The sequence below is a fragment of the Narcine bancroftii genome, chromosome 3, assembly GCF_036971445.1.
Source record: "Narcine bancroftii isolate sNarBan1 chromosome 3, sNarBan1.hap1, whole genome shotgun sequence".
Classification (NCBI taxonomy): domain Eukaryota; kingdom Metazoa; phylum Chordata; class Chondrichthyes; order Torpediniformes; family Narcinidae; genus Narcine; species Narcine bancroftii.
In genome coordinates this window covers 99014439-99031395 of record NC_091471.1, presented here as the reverse complement: position 1 = coordinate 99031395, position 16957 = coordinate 99014439, and the positions used below count along the sequence as shown (strand labels likewise).

The 16957-nt window shown below is 43.8% G+C and overlaps 2 protein-coding genes across 7 annotated transcripts in view; one reads left to right on the top strand and one right to left on the bottom strand.

Annotated features, from left to right (window-relative positions):
• The window catches only part of ppat (phosphoribosyl pyrophosphate amidotransferase), an 89538-nt gene extending 73813 nt beyond the window's left edge, over window positions 1–15725 (bottom strand). The window contains exons 1-3 of one of the 6 annotated variants that reach the window (XM_069924603.1): window positions 15467–15725; window positions 13775–13918; window positions 4856–4927 (exon numbers count right to left, since the gene is read on the bottom strand). In XM_069924603.1, the coding sequence (XP_069780704.1) occupies window positions 4856–4927; window positions 13775–13902 (200 nt within the window). In that variant the 5' untranslated portion in view covers window positions 13903–13918; window positions 15467–15725. Of the gene's footprint in view, window positions 1–4855; window positions 4928–5610; window positions 5847–13774; window positions 14001–15050; window positions 15186–15355; window positions 15425–15466 lie in introns of those variants that run through there. The other 5 variants (XM_069924605.1, XM_069924606.1, XM_069924602.1 and 2 more) reach the window with 5 other exon arrangements.
• paics (phosphoribosylaminoimidazole carboxylase, phosphoribosylaminoimidazole succinocarboxamide synthetase) overlaps window positions 14253–16957 on the top strand; it is a 34792-nt gene continuing 32087 nt past the window's right edge. Inside the window, exon 1 of the mRNA XM_069924610.1 lies at window positions 14253–14368. The gene's annotated coding sequence lies outside the window, so the exon portion shown is untranslated. The remainder of the gene's footprint in view (window positions 14369–16957) is intronic.

Genomic DNA, 16957 nt, shown 5'->3' with positions numbered 1-16957 from the left:
GGTGATATGCTTTAGATCAGTGGTTCTCAACCCTTTTCTTTCCACTCACATACCACTTTAAGAATTCCTATGTCATAGGTGCTCTGTGATTAGTAAGGGATTACTTAAGGTGGTATGTATGTGAGAAGAAAAGGGTTAAGAACTACTGTTTTAATCGTACCTAATTGACTCCCAATGACAATTTTTTTCAAGCAAAATATTTCAGTGACAATTGGGTCTTGAGCACTGATTCTCAACCTTCTCTTCATACACCACTTTAAGCAATCCCTTACTAATCACAGAATACTGATGGCATAGGGATTACTTAAAGTGGTATGTGAGTGGACCTTTATGGCTCTACACTTTGCTTTTGCCATCACTCTGACACAGGTAATTTTGGTCTCATCTGCCCACAAGGTCTTTTTCAGAATATTGGAGGGTCTTTTAAATACTTCTTGGAAAACTGTAACTGGTCATCCTGTTTCTGAGGCTAACTAGTGTTTACATCTTGCTGTGTAGCCTCTGTATTTCAGTTCATGAAGCCTTCTGTAGACAGTCGTCATGTGTTTTTTTACATAAACCTTAAGTGATTTTTCCATTCTTAAGTTGCCGTTAACACAGGAACGACAAATACTCCAAATATCCGTATCTGTCTGCGAGTTAAGTCAGAATACTGGTAGTAAGGTATGTAAAGAGGTGGGAAAAGCGACACCAAGACACTGAAGTGACTGATTGGAGGAAATCAGTTTGAATGTGTCCAATGAGCAACAAATATCTCTCTGAACAAACAAGAACTTTCCTGAGCAATAACCATTTACCTTTTAGCACTAGAGCCTGATGAAATTCATAAATGTTAAATTCTGTGTACAGTATAAGAATTGCCTGATATCAGTGAACTTGGAGAAGCGAGAAGTGAATGATTGTACTATTAAAGCAAAGAATTTTCCTGAACATATACAAATTACATACACATGTGTTTAGAATTAGAAGGGGGTTAAGTTAATAATAAGTTAAAGTTTGATCCTTTTTTTAATGTTAAAGAAAATTAAAAGCAACTTTTGTTCAAGTAATTATTTGTCTTGGTGAATTTCTGTTGCTGCTAGGTTTTGGGGTCTTCTGGGCTCATAATACCCTGAAATGTAGGAACTATTTATTAAAAAGTGCTGTAATTTCTACATGGTTAAGTCAAAATGCATACCAATAAGCTTGAATAAAATCTGGAATGTGCTTGGAGCACAGGAGCAAATAAAAGAAAAAAATGGGTCTTTGTCCCAAACATTATGAAGGGCTCTGTCTGAATATATTCTGAAGTCCCCATATCTTTGAACATTCGCTTATTGTGAGAACTCAGTCTTTGGCATCCGACATTGTTCCAATGTCAGCAAGAGGAACATCAAGATATCTTTTTAATCCTTTTTATTGTTTTTTTTATAAGAAACACAGTATCATATATATAAACTTGGTCCCCCCTCCACTGCAATGGGTGAAATTTAAAAAAAATCTAAAGTATTATTTAACCTCCCCCCCACCTAACCTACTCTAATTAAAAAAACTAACAAAAAAAAACAGTAGAGCAGCTTATTCTGAGAGTTACATATATTTTATAGTTTTTGGTTCCTACCATAAATCAAAAAACAAGGTAAGACTATATCTCATCTGGAAGAGTTAATACATCTAATCATATCAGAAATATTTACATCATATGAAAATAAGACATTAAAGGTGTCCATATATCTTCAAATTTCATTGATGAATCAAATATATGATATCTATTTTTTTCTAAGCTTAAATAGACAAAATATGAGAGAATAATTGAAACACTGATGGAGGTCTTCAAGCCAACAATGTAGAAAAGGCCACAATGCGTTGAACAGGTACAAAAAAATCCTCCCTACATCTTCTGGGTCAATAACCCTGCAAAAAGCAGTTATCTGGAGTATAGTTAAAAAGATATTAAAAATTTCAAAGGATGAACAAAACCAAAATATATGTGTCAATGTAGCAATTTCAGATTTGCATCTGTCACAAACAGAGTTAATGTTAGAAAAATACTACCCAATTTATCTTTGGACGTGTGAACATGATGCACCACTTTGAAAATGATTAATGAATGTCGGGCATATATTGAAGATGAATTTACTAATTTAAAAATCTTGTCCCATAGATCCTCAGATAAGGGTCTCTTGCAAGTTCCAGTTCCCAGGCCTTTTTAATCTTGTCATGAAGTACAGGTTGTAATTTTAATAATCTATCCAGTAATATGGTATTTAAGAAGTTTCTAATCTGTAAATATCGAAAAAGAATATTTATCAGGTAATATTTACTTGCAAGCTGTTCAAAAGACATTAATCAACCTTAAATAAATTTACAAAAGAAACAATACCTTTGATTTTCCATACAGGGAAACGTTGATCAATTATTAATGGTTGAAAATAATAATTATGAAAGATAGCCCGAGAGAATTATTTTTTAATTAAAATAATGTCCTAAATTGGAAATCAACTCATCTTCACACTGGCCATTTCATTGTTTTTATAACTCAAAATAATAATGAGTTTATTGTCATATAAATTGGACATTGTATATATGCACCAAAATACTTTGTTTCTGCAGCTGGAAAGGTACTTGGTGAAACAAAAACTACAATGGTATACTTAGTTAAATTAAAACAAGACCTCGAGTACAAAAAAAATCATAATAATATTCAAAGTTATACTAGTGAAAAAATTGACTTATCATTAGTATAGACATTTCTTTTGTGGTGTCAGAGAAGTCCCTGGTTAGAATTACATAGGGAGTTTCAAGAGCCTGATAGCCATTAGAAACGGTTCTTGAACCAAGAAGTGCTAGTCTTCAGGCTTCTGAACCATCTGCCTGAAGAACTTCTAAGTTCACTTCTGAAGGGTTGGGAGCGGGGGGGGCAACTGTTAAGAGATACAAAAACATTTAGGAAACAAACTATAATGGAGGAATGTTTAAATAACAGGACTTTATCACCCCCAAAAAACAATCAAGCTAGAATCACTGCTGTCTGTTATATCGTTTAAATAGATTTTAAAACGTTAATCATCAGTAAGACAGAAAAAATAAATTACTCGTGATGCATTCAATGGTCGTGCATAACTGGTAACCAGCATTTAACCTATTAGTTACACCGTCAATAGGAACACTTCTACCAATTATACGGCGAGGTTTATCAAAAGTAAAGAAAAACTGACTGCAGAGGAGTTTTTAATTTTTCTCATCACTTAGATTACATTCAAGTTTTAGGCACTGAAAGGAATCTGTGCTATGGGTTTTTTTCTCTTTACCCTCAATGGCTCAGCATGAAAGATTGTAATCATTCACAGCAACATGCTCATCAAATATTATCCTCACTAGTATCTTTTCCCATTAAAAATTGTTATTCACAATTTATCTACAATAAATGTAGTAAAATCTTCTTTACTCATGAAGTGGTTATAATGTCAAACTCACTACAAGTAACTGAGGTAAAGTAAATGCAACCAAGTTGAAGTTAGAAGCATGGGGTCCAGCAGAACAGCATTACTTCAGTTCAAATACACAAATCTGCTCTGTCATTTTAAAAAAAAGTAGAATTACTTTTTTTAGATAGAAGGTCATAATTCATTACCAATCTCCAAGACCTACTGAAATGATGGTGAGTCAGTCTCTTAAACCATTGAATCTTTTGTGGTGTTTGGTGTGTGATTCCAAGATTTAAATCCAACAAAGGTTAGTACATAACTTAGAGTGCAGATCAAAATTTGGGAAAGCCGTTAGGTAAATTACCAAAATAGATTGAGTAGAACATCATTGTAGCCACAGGATATTGGTGATGAAGAGAATGAATGTTTAAGATGGTGGACGGAATGGTATGACAATCAAGCTTCTGTATTCTGAAGGGAATTGAGTTTCTGGCATGTAATTGAAGTTATACTCATCTTGCCAAGTGTCGTAAAATCCATCACGTTCCCAATTTCTGTCTTCAAGGTGCTGGATACACTTTGAACTACCAGGAGGCAAGTAATTAATTATTTTAGCCAAGGTATTTATGGTCTAGCTGAACTTTGGAAAGATGGTGGTACTAAGGATATTGGTGGTGGGGAGAACTTGGAGATTGTAATGTCATTGAATATTAAAGGAAGGTTTTCTTGCTCTTTTTAGAAATGTTCACTGTCTGACGCTATTGTGAGACAAACGTTACTTGCTACTTACCAGCTTTTGATTAAATGTTGTTAGATCTTGTTGCATACAACCTCCAGCAACGATAATAATCTAAGTTTGAGTGAGATACATCTCCTATGATTGAATAAAGCAGAGAAGGACAACCTTTTCAAAAAAAAACTCAAGAAAAGGTTACCACTGCTCTAGACCCAATTGTTACAGAAATAATTTGCTTGAGAATAATTGTCATTGGCCCATTTCCTTTGGAGTTACAAAACTGTGCAGATAACAAGGTATGATTAAAACAGTGGTTTTTAAACTTTTTTTTCCATTCACATACCACCTTAAGCAATCCCTTACGGCATAGGAATTAATCAAGTGAAATGTGAGATTTAAAAGGTGGCCCACCCTGGATTAAAGTATGAAGAAAAGAATACAGGGCTACAGATACTGTATAGCAGTTATTTGAAGTAGTGTGAGAATGCTCATGTGTGCATGAATATATTTATTTCTATCGGTTTCACTGATGTTCAATTCTAGATTACACAGGATTCTAATGTGTGGCCAGAGGTTAATTACAAGTGCACGTATCATCTTAACAGAGGAATGAAAATAATATTTTTTTTCCATTCATATCATGAGTAGACAAAATTGGAAAATTCTAAATAAATAAAATTTCTTGGATATTTCTGATGTTAAATGCTCTGACCTTGTTGCAGAATGACCTGCTCCTCTTTCCACATCATGTATCTTGGTGCCGATGATGAAGATTACTAATGCACTGACCAAATTCAAAAGATTTAGAACAAGATGGTATTTACAGAGCAAACTATTCAATAAATGTTGGCATTAAACTTTGCTTCCTATGAAAACACTATTAAAGTTCAATCAATATCATTGCGCTTCAATACTCCAATCAATAACATCAAAATGAAAGATGCCCCATCTGAAATGCAGTTTTAACATCCCACTCTCCAAATGTGATTCAATTTGCTGTTAATTCACATTTTAGCATCAATGTTATTCTGATTTTGTAATTAAAAAGTGAACATAAACAGAATCCGAGCAGAACTTCTCCCCTCCAACATTTTCCCTCTGCAAACAAGATACACCTTCTATGCCTCTTTTGAGAAGAACCAGTGACTACTAGAATCCTTGCGAGAACCCTGTGATATCTGTCTCTGAAGACAATGTCAGAACATCATTCAAGAGGGCGAACCCTCGCAAGGCATCAAGCCCTGATGGCATCCCTGGCAGGGTGCTGAGAATCTACGCCAACCAACTAGCCAGAGTGTTCACAGACATTTTCAAACTCTCAATGCTGCAGTCAGAGGTTCCCACCGGTTTCAAAAGGAACCCAAGATGAGTAGTGTGAACTGTTTCAACAACAATCACCCAGTGGCACTAACTTCTACTGTGATGAAATGCTTTGAGAGGCTGGTCATGGCCAGAATAAATACATACCTAAGCAAAGATCTGGACCCACTGCAATTTGCCTACTGTCACAATTGCTCCACAGCAGATGCAATATCGCTGGCTCTCCACTCAGCTCTGGATCACCTTGAAAACAGCTCTTCATCGACTACAGCTCAGCCCTCAATACCATTATTCCCTCAGTGCTGGTCAAAAAGCTACAAACTCTGGGCCTCTGTATCCTCTTGTGCAACAAATCTTTGACTTTCTCTTCAGAAGACCACAGCCAGTACGAATTTGGAAAACAATATTTCCTCTTCACTAATTATCAACACAGGTGCACCTCAAGGATGGGTGCTTAGTACACTGCTCTACTCATTATACACCCACGACTGTGTGGCCAGGCACATCTACAAATTTGCCGATGACAGATGGCAGAATCACAAGCTGCAGTGAGGAAGCTTACAGGAAGTATATCAGCTTGTTGAGGTCACACCAACAACCTTGCACAACGTAAGCAAAACCAAGGAGATGATTGTGGACTTCAGGAGGAAGTCAAGGGAACATGATCCAGTCCTCATCGAGGGCTCAGTAGGGGAAAGGGTCAAGAACTTCAAATTTGTGGGTGTCAACATCTCCAAGGACTTGTCCTGGAGCTTCCATGTTGATGCAGTCACGAAGAAGGTTTGCCAGCAGCTAGACTTATGAGGTTTTTGAGGAGATTTGGTATGTCATTGCTCTCAAAAACTACTACAGGTGTAGCGTGGAGAGTATTCTGGTTGTTTGCATCACTGTCTGGTATGAAGGCACCAACTCTCAGGACAAGAAAAAACTCCAGAGTGTTGTTAACTCGGCCTGCAACATCACAGGCACCAGACTTTATCGAGGACATCTACATGACCTAAAAAAAAAGCAGTCTTCATCCTCAAAGACCCCCACCACCCTGGCTATGCCCTCTTCACTCTGCTACCATCGAGAAAAAGGTACAGGAGCCTGATAACAAGCACTCAGCGGCAGAAGGACAGCTTCTTCTCTACTGCCATTAGATTTCTGAATAATCAATGAACCAAAGACACTGCCTTACTTTTTCTGCACTATTTTAAATTTTTTTGTTGCAAGATGGTTTATATTAAGAAAGTTTGCACTATGATGGTGGAGCAGCCTTTGATGTATCAGTGGTGAGGCTTGCGAGCTTCTGACCAGGCGGTGGAGCAGCCTTCGGCGGCGAGGCGCGTGAGGCTTCATCGAGGCAGGGCAGTTTTCGGCGGTGAAGTGTTGGTAGGGCAGCCATCGTCGAAGCTGGCTTTTGGCAGCAAGGCCTTTGGATTGATATTTTGGAGCAGGTAATGAGTCATCTAGGCCGGTGGATTGCTCTCATTATAGGATGTGGGAAATCTGGAACAGCACAATTGTCCCTGAAGACTATACCTGCAAAAGGTGCATCCAGATGCAGCTTCTGACAAACTGAGTTAGGGAACTGGAGCTGGATAAACTCCAAATCATTACAGAGGCAGAAAGGGTGATAGAAAGAAGATTCAGGGAGACAGTATCCTTAAAGGTCTGAGGCAGGTAGCTGGGTGACTGTCAGGAGAGGGAAGGCGAAAAGACAGAGAGAGCAGAGCATCCCTGTAGAGGTTCCCATCAACAATAAGTATACCATTTTGGATACTATTGGTGGGGATGACCAACCAGGGACAAGTTGTAATGGTTACTTCTCTGGGACCCTCAACTCAGGAAGGAGGGAAAAGACGAAAGTAGTAGTCCTAGGGAATTCGATAGTTAAGGTGACAAATAAGAGATTCTGTGGGAGAGATTGAGAATCCCAGATGGTCTGTTGCCTCCCTGGTGCCAGGGTCCTCAATATCTCGGATCGAGTTCTCTGTATTCTCAGGAGGGATGGTGAGCAGCTGATGTCTTGGTCCATGTAGGGACCAATGATGTGGGTAGGAGAAATGAGGAAGTCCTGCAAAGAAGGTTTAGGGAGTTAGGTACAAAGTTGATGGACAGGACCTCTAGGGTTGTGATCTCAGGAGTGCTTCCCATGCCACATGCTAGTGAGGCTAGAAGTATGAAGTTAAAGCAACTAAATATGTGACTAAAGAAATGGTACAGGTGGGATGGCTTCATTTTTATGGACATTTGGGGACCTGTTCTGATGGGACCAGATGCACACAAATTGGAGGGGGATGAACATCTTTGCAGGTAGGTTCGCTAGTGCTGCTCCAGAAAGTTTAAACTAGATTGGCGGGGAGGGAACCAGAGTGTTAGAGCAGATAGTGAGGAGAAGGAAGAAGATAAAGGTCATGCGTGGACTGCATGTATTGACAGAAATCAAAGGTTTGTATGTAATAGAAATGTTGTCAAGTGTATTTATTTCAATCTCAAAAAAGCAGACGAGATTAGGACTTGGATTGGCACGTCCAATTACAACATTATTGCTATTAATGAGATTTGGTTGCAGGAAAGGCAGGACTGGCAGCTCAATGTTCCAGGGTTCCATTGTTTCAGAGGTGATTGTGGGGGAGGAGTGGCATTGCTAGTCAGGGAAAATATCAGCTGTGCTTAGACAATACACCCCAGAGGAGTTGCCTACAGATGCCGTAAGGGTGGAGCTGAGGAACAAGAAAGGTGTGACCACACCGTTGGGTTTGTATTATAAACTGCCCAATAGTCAGAGAGATTTGGAAGAGCAAATCTGTAGAGAGATAGCAGACTAATGTAAGGAACAAAGTTGTGATAGAAGATTTTAAATTTTCCACATATTGACTGGGACTCCCATACTGTAAAAGGGCTGGATGGCTTTGAGTTTGTCAAATGTGTTCAGTAACGTTTTCTAAATCAATACATAGCGGTACCAAAAAGAGAGGATGCAATACTTGATCTACTAATTAGGGAATCAGTCAGGTCCAGTGACCCGTAGGCAAACATTTTAGGTGCAGTGACCATAAAGTCATTAGTTTTAAGGTAATTCGGGATAAGAATAGTTCTGGACCTTGAGTTGAGATTCTAAATTGGAGAAAGGCCAATTTTGTGGAAATGAGAAAGGATCTAGGAAGAATGGATTAGGATAAGTTATTTTCTGGCAAGGATGTGTTCAGTAAGGCCTTCAATCGTGAAATTTTGAGAGTGCAGAGCTGCAAGTTCCTGTCAGGGTTAAAGATAATAGAAATAGGGAACTTTAGTTTTCAAAGGATATTAGCAATCTGGAAGAGAGAAATGTATAGCCAGTATATGCAACAAGTAGCAAATGAGGTACTAGAAGAGTTTAGAAAATGTAAGTAAATACTCAAAAAGGAAATCAGGAAGGCAAAAAGACACGTGGTTGCTTTGGCAGATAATGTGAAGGTAAACCAAAAGGGTTTCTACAAGTATGTTAAGAGTAAAAGGATAGCAAGAGAAAAAATTGGTCCCCTAGAAGATCAGAGTGGTCTTCTATATGTGGAGCCCCACAAGATGGGGGACATTTTAAACAGTTTTTTTTGTAACAGTATTTATTCAGGAAACTGGCAATAGTGCATAAGGAAGGAAGGGAAACATGCAGTTGTGGCATAGAACATATAAAGATTAAAGAGGAGGAGATGCTTGTTGCCTTACAGCGAATGAAGGAAGATAAAACCCCTAGGCCTGACAGAATATATCTTCAGACCTTGAGGAAGACTAGTGTATAAATTACAGGGGGCTTGGCAGAAATATTTAAAATGTCCTTTGCGATAGGTGTGGTGCCTGAGGATTGGAGGGTAGCTCATGTTTAAAAAAGGCTCCAAAAGTAAACCAGGAAATTACAGGCCAGTGAGCCTGACGTCAGTAGTACATAAATTATTGGAGGGTGTGCTAAGAGATCAGATATACTCAACTCCTAAAGTCCCAGCAACCAAGGGCTGATTAAGGATAGTCAACATGGTTTTGTGGATGGTTGGTTGTGCTTAACGAATCTTGAGGTTTTTTTTAGATTACCAAGAAAGGAGATGAAGAAAAGGCTGTGGATGTTATCTTCATGGACATTAGTAAGGCCTTTGACAAGATCCCACATAGGAAGTTAGTTCAGAAGGTTCAGAGGTTGTAAATTAGATTTAACATTGGCTCAGTGGAAGAAGACCGAGTGGTAGTGGATGATTGCTTCTCAGACAGGAGGTCTGTGATTAGTGGTGTGCCTCAGGGATTGCTGCTGGGACCACTGTTGTTTGTTGTCTATATCAATGATCTGTATGATAATGTGGGAAATTGGATCAGCAAGTTTGCAGATGACACTAAGACTGGAGGCTTTGTAAACAGCGAGGAAGGCTTTCAAAGCTTTCAGAGGGATCCGGACCAACTAAAAAAATGAGTCAGGAATGGTAGATGGAATTTAATGCAGACAAGTATGAGGAATTGCATTTTGGAGGACAAACCAAGGTAGGGCATATACAGTAAACGGTCGGGACCGAGAAGTGTGGAGGAACAAAGGGATCTGGGAATAAGTGCTGTCCCCGGGTTAAAAACATCTAATTCATGAACAACCGTAGTTATGAACTGACAAGCTGACCTGAAGTCGAATGGGATCAACTTCCGGTTTGAACATGGTTGAGCCATAATTCTAATAGTAATGACCAAAAATTGTTAAATTTTATGAGTATTGCATCACCAACAGTCCCCGCACTGGTACCACTATCCCGCTCCCTCCCAACAATCCGCCACCAGTCCCCACACCGAGCTCATGGAGGGTGGGGGGTGGGAAGAAGAAGCAGCAACAATGACGTGTGTCATTGAGACACTGCTGCCAGGCTAGGCTGCATGTGGGTGGGCAAGGGGACGAGCAGCCCAGCAGAGGGAAGGGAAGGGAGAGAAGCAGGAGCAGTGTGCACCATCACAATACCACTGTCAGGCTAGGCTGAATGCGACCTGGGGAAAGCAGTGGGCGAACGAGGTGCCACCGAGGGCAGTGAGGAGTGAGTGAAGGAGGCGGACACGGATCTGAAGGAGCGATGATGTGGGAGGGATGTACTGTATCATCTCTCCATCATCTTCTTCTGTGTTAACTTTTATGTAGTTACTTTTATTATTGCATACAGTACTGTATTATATACTGCATTATTATGTACTGTTGTATTATGTTTCAGATGTTTTAGAGTATTGACGCTAAATTTATATGCAATCATTGGAACTTGCATACAAATTTGAATGAAAGACAGACCTGGGTAACAGAACTTATTTTTAACCCTGGAACTGCCTGTACTTTATGTAGCAAAGATAAAGATACATAACCAAAGTTTCTGCCTTGAGCTAGCAAGATGGGAATAAAATTTGGGCAGGTGACTGAACAAAAATGTGGGACGGCAGGGGAAGGAGCACAGTCCCACAGCCCTGTTGCACACCAGCAAACAAGGGGAGGGGGGTTGGCTTTGTGAATGGAAAGGGAAGGAGGTGGACAGCTGGAGGAAGGATGGGGAAGAGAGGGAGAACAGGGAGTATGCTAGTAGAAACCAGAGAAGTCAATGCTAATACTATCAGGTTGGAGAATGCCCAGTTGGAAAATTAGGTGTTGCTTTTCCAATTTATGGCTGGACTGGATTTGACAATACACAAGGCCATGGATAATCATGACAGCTCAAGAGTGGGGTGCAGAATTGAAGAGGTTTGCCACTGGGAGATCCCGGTCACTGAAGCAGATGGAGCGAAGGTGCTCAGCGAAGTGATCTCCCAGTCTGCATCCAGTCTCTCTAATGCAGAAAAGACCACACCAGAAGCACATTGATATAGGAGATAGGACATTATGGTAAAGTAATGCAAGACACTGGTAAAGCCAAATTTGGAGTATTGTATGCAGTTTTTAATCACCCAACTACAGGAAAGATATCAATAAAATTGAAAGAGTGCAGAGAAAATATACTAGGATGCTGCTGGGACTTTAAGAACAGAGTTACAGGGAAATGTTAAACAGGTTGGGACCTTAGTTTCTATAATGTAGAAGAATGAGGGCAGTTGTCGGCAGAATCACAAAAGACAATGAAGAAGGGTACAGGAGGAAGATAGATCAGCTCATTGAATGGTGTAATGACAACAACCTTGCACTCAACGTCAGCAAAACCAAGGAGATGATTGTGGACTTCAGGAGAAAGTCAGGGGAACATGACCCAATCCTCATCAACAGCTCAGTTGGGGAGGTGGGGGGGGGGGGGGGGGGGGGGGGGAGTCAAAAACTTCAAATTCCTGTCAATATCTTCAAAGATCTGTCCTCGAGCCTCCTTGTTGATGCAATCATAAAGAAGGCGTGCCAGCAGCTATACTTTGTGAGGTGTCTAAGAAGATTCTGTACGTCATCAAAGACTAAATAAACTTCTACAGGTGTATTGTGGAGAGTATGCTGGCTGGTTACATCAATGCCTGGTACAGAGGCACCAACTCTCAGGACAAGAATAAACTCCAGAGGGTTGTTAACTGAGCTTACAACATCACGGGCACCAGACTTCACTCCATCGAGGACATCTACAGGAGGTGTTGTTTTTAAAAAAGCAGCCTCCACCCTCAAAGACCCCCACCACCCAGGCCATGCCCTCTTCACTCTGCCTCCATTGGGGAAAAGGTACAGGAGCTGAAAAACAAACAACACAAGGACAGCTTCTTCCCTACTGCCATCAGATTCCTGAATAATCAATGAACAAAGACACTGCCGTACTTTTTGTGCACTACTTTTAATATAATGCTGCAATATGGTTATATGATGCTGCTACAAAATAAATGACAATAAATTCCGATTTGAGAGAGGTTGACAAAATTGTGATGGGTAGAGATTGAAAAGTGCAAGTAGATGTTTTCCATTGAGGTAAAGTGAAATACAAACATGGATGAAAATGGAGAAGATTTGAGGAATGGGGGAAATTTCTTCACAGAGTGGTGAGAGTATGGACAATCTACAGGGTGAAGCAGTGAATGTGGCTCAATGTTAACATTTAAAAAAAACTTAACAGGATGGGAGTGTTGTGGAACACTGGTTTCTACATTATAGAAACTAAGGTCCCACCAGGTTAGTGGGACTAGACTGAATAACAGTTGGAACAGAAAAGAAAGCCCCATTTTTCTGTACTGCCTTGTTCCATGGTTCTAGTGTGTGAAGACTTGTAGTTGAGGTAACTGTGGGAGTTTTTGGGTTTGTAGAAAATGTCTGTCGAGAGATTTTTCTCCCAAGAAGGAGACAAAGAAATCAAAAGAGTTGCTAGAGAGCGAGTGAATTTGTGGTCAGGGTGAATATTAGCAGCAAAGTTGACAAGCTTATCAGGGTGCATGAGGCAGCATCAATGTAGCAGCGGGAGAGTTGTAGAACTTCTGTTGTTCAGACATAACCAACAAAAAAAGCAGGGGTCTCATTCTGCGACAGATACTACTCAACTTCCTGGGTACTTCCGAAATATAATCTGAAAGCGCCATTCTGACAACTACCGCTTTCAGGGTTGAAGGTTCCTTTGTGGGCACGTGTACGAAATACAATTTATTTTCCTTTAATTGCCCAGTAAACATTTTCAGACTGTAACAAAAAAATAATTGATCCTCCACACATTGCTTGACTGTGCAACAAATATTAAAATGTTGATGTTTATTGTCATACAATGTACAATGGCAAATGCACCAAGACCCTTGTTGCAGCCTTAATGAAGAAACTTCATGGGAACACATGAAACTAAAAAGGATTAACACAATACAATATTCAGTCACTGTGCTGCAAAGAAGAAAAAGTGCAGCATTTCAAAAGGTCGACGAGAAAACGCGGTGCTGCAGCGGGGGGCCATCGCGGTGCTGCAGCGGGGGGCCATCGCGGTGCTGCAGCGGGGGGCCATCGCGGTGCTGCAGCGGGGGGCCATCGCGGTGCTGCAGCGGGGGGCCATCGCGGTGCTGCAGCGGGGGGCCATCGCGGTGCTGCAGCGGGGGGCCATCGCGGTGCTGCAGCGGGGGGCCATCGCGGTGCTGCAGCGGGGGGCCATCGCGGTGCTGCAGCGGGGGGCCATCGCGGTGCTGCAGCGGGGGGCCATCGCGGTGCTGCAGCGGGGGGCCATCGCGGTGCTGCAGCGGGGGGCCATCGCGGTGCTGCAGCGGGGGGCCATCGCGGTGCTGCAGCGGGGGGCCATCGCGGTGCTGCAGCGGGGGGCCATCGCGGTGCTGCAGCGGGGGCCATCGCGGTGCTGCAGCGGGGGCCATCGCGGTGCTGCAGCGGGGGCCATCGCCCCGGACACGCTCTGCCGCTTACCTGTGCTGCAGCGCCACCAGTCCCAAGGTGATCACGTGGGGAACGTCCAAGTGAGTGGGCCACGTGCCGGCCGCCACACAGCCGAACACACCGCACTCCTCGCCAATGCCGGATTCTTCAAACTCCATGGTTCTCGGACACAACCTGGGCAAACGATTTCAAATGAATAACTTCCCCCCCCCGCCGACAGCCCCTTTGTGGCAGACCCCCCAAAAAAATGAATTCCAAACACAGCATCTACGCGCATGCTCATTCCAGCCGCCGTGGATTGTTCCAACGCTTTGAAGGGGGCGCGCAGTGCAAATGACTGCGAAATGAAATCGGAATCCTTGGGAAAATTCACAGAATTCTTTTTTTTTGTGATGTATACTTCTAGGTATTCTAATTGCAGAAAGACTGCCAGGCCTCCACGAGCCGATCCCTTTAATTCCCGATTCCTCCTGCCGTAGTTTCCCCCCCCCCCTCCCCTCTGTTATTTTGGAAGAACCCCACCGCCCTGGCTGTAAAAGTCTCGGCGCGCGGGAGCTGAGCCCTCGGACTCTGCACAAGTTCCCTTTGGAGGCGGTCGCCAAATCCCACGGCTGGGGGCTGCAGGTAGGGTCCTGGCGGGTTGGAGGGGCCGGGTCCTGGCGGGTTGGAGGGGCCGGGTCCTGGCGGGTTGGAGGGGCCGGGTCCTGGCGGGTTGGAGGGGCCGGGTCCTGGCGGGTTGGAGGGGCCGGGTCCTGGCGGGTTGGAGGGGCCGGGTCCTGGCGGGTTGGAGGGGCCGGGTCCTGGCGGGTTGGAGGGGCCGGGTCCTGGCGGGTTGGAGGGGCCGGGTCCTGGCGGGTTGGAGGGGCCGGGTCCTGGCGGGTTGGAGGGGCCGGGTCCTGGCGGGTTGGAGGGGCCGGGTCCTGGCGGGTTGGAGGGGCCGGGTCCTGGCGGGTTGGAGGGGCCGGGTCCTGGCGGGTTGGAGGGGCCGGGTCCTGGCGGGTTGGAGGGGCCGGGTCCTGGCGGGTTGGAGGGGCCGGGTCCTGGCGGGTTGGAGGGGCCGGGTCCTGGCGGGTTGGAGGGGCCGGGTCCTGGCGGGTTGGAGGGGCCGGGTCCTGGCGGGTTGGAGGGGCCGGGTCCTGGCGGGTTGGAGGGGCCGGGTCCTGGCGGGTTGGAGGGGCCGGGTCCTGGCGGGTTGGAGGGGCCGGGTCCTGGACCCCGGGGGTTGGGAGGTGCGGGACTGTGGCTCCACAAATCCGTGGGCTTTGAGGTCCACGTGGTTAACATCGGGGCCACCCTCTCATCTTACGTGGGCGAGGGTGGAACTGGCTGATTTTCCCTAATTCTTTCTTTCTCGCACCATGAACCATATCAACCAATATATTTACAAATGCATCTCTCTAAATATTCACAGTGACATTTGCTCTTTCCCCCCCCCTCCAAAAGCCACTACTTATTTCAGACCCTAATTAAACGTCGCAAGTTTTGTCTTGTGTAACAATTGACGTGATTTACACATGTGCGGAGAAGCGTCTAGTAGTGGTGGGGCTGCTTGTAAAAACCTGGTTTTTAGTTGGGCTGTGGAAGAGACCTGCACAAGTTGCAGGAACTTACTAGGCCTTTTCAAACTGCTGTGGAAACTTTGCTCGGTTAGCGCCCCAATCACGCAGCAACTAGATAAGGGTCCGACCCGGTAAGGGTGGTCCTAATGGGTCTGTGACCTACCTCCGAGATGGTCGCGTCTACCAGCGACTTGAATAGGAAAATGACCGACACGGTTACTCTTGTAACGTTAGCGCTTTGCGCGCTGGTATCACAGGAAAACCCCTGGATAAAGTGCCTGCCGTGATCGGCGTTGGGGGTGGGGAGGAGGAGAGTAGGGGGACACGTTCGTAGTGATGGTTCAACGTTCGTGGCAGTAGGAGGTTGCTGGGGTGGGATGGCGCCCGATCGATGGGGTGCGGGTCGACTGACAGCTGGTGGGGGAGATTCACTGATCGTTCCCGTGCGTGTGGTCGCGTCGCTTACCGCATCATCGTGGGGGTGGGATCCCCTTTAAATCTCCGGGTTGGCAATTTAATGAGCTTCCAGCACCTTTGCCCCAGTAATCGCACTTGGGTACCAGGAAGGCTACCTAGGTGCTGCAATTTAATAGAGCCTGTTGTTAGGAAGAGTGTTCTTCAGATGGCTAGCCTCTCCATTGGCTTCGCCCCCACCTATCCCAATATAAACCTTGGTTTCTCAGATTAACCCGAGGACTATTGTATTTACCATGTGTAAGCAATTAAAAGCGTGTTTGTGCTCTTCTCAAGTCTCTGAGTGCAAACCGTTGCATTACCTTTTGAAGCCAGAAATGCTCCAGGTCAACCTTCTGTCCCCAGAAGGCCTGGAGGAATTTGCCTACTGGCTGCAGTGCTTCCATATAACAGTCTACAGCGCGGAAACATGTCATATAGGCTCTTAGAGTCTGCGCCAGTTCACTTGAACAACTCCACAAGTTCCCACTCTCTGTCCATAACCCTCCAACCCCCTCATATACATGTACACATCCAACTTTCTCTTAAATGACAAAAGGGACCCTGCTGCAACTATCTCTGGATCATTCCATTCTGCCACCACTCTCTGAGTGAAGAAGCATCCTCTAACATTTCTCCTAAAGTTTTGCCCCCTTACCCTTAACTTATGCCCTCTTGTTCCAACCTCGCCTGCCTTCGGGAAAGAGTCTACTCACATCTAGTCTATCTATTCCCTTCATAATTTTAAATGCCTCTATCAAATCCCCTCTCAACTGTCTACGTTCCATTGAATAAAGTCCCAGTATCCTTAATCTTTCTCTGTACTCTAGATGTTGTAAGCCAGGCAACATTTTTGTAAATCTTCTCTGCACCCTATCCACCTTATCTATATCCTTCCTATAATTTGGAGACCAGAACTGAGCACAATACTCCAAACCTGGCTTCACCAATGCCTTAAACAGCTACAGCATCACCTCCCAGCTCCTATACTCTATGCTATGATTTATGAAGGCCAGCGTCTAAATGGGAATCCACCTTCAAGGAACTCTGTACCATAACTCCAAGATCCCTCTGTTCCTCTGCATTCCTCAGTGCCCTTCCCTTAACTGCATATATCCTATTTTGGTTATTTTTTTCTGAAATGCAGCACCTTGCACTTGTCTACATTAAATTCCATCTGCCATCTTTCAGCCCACTCTTC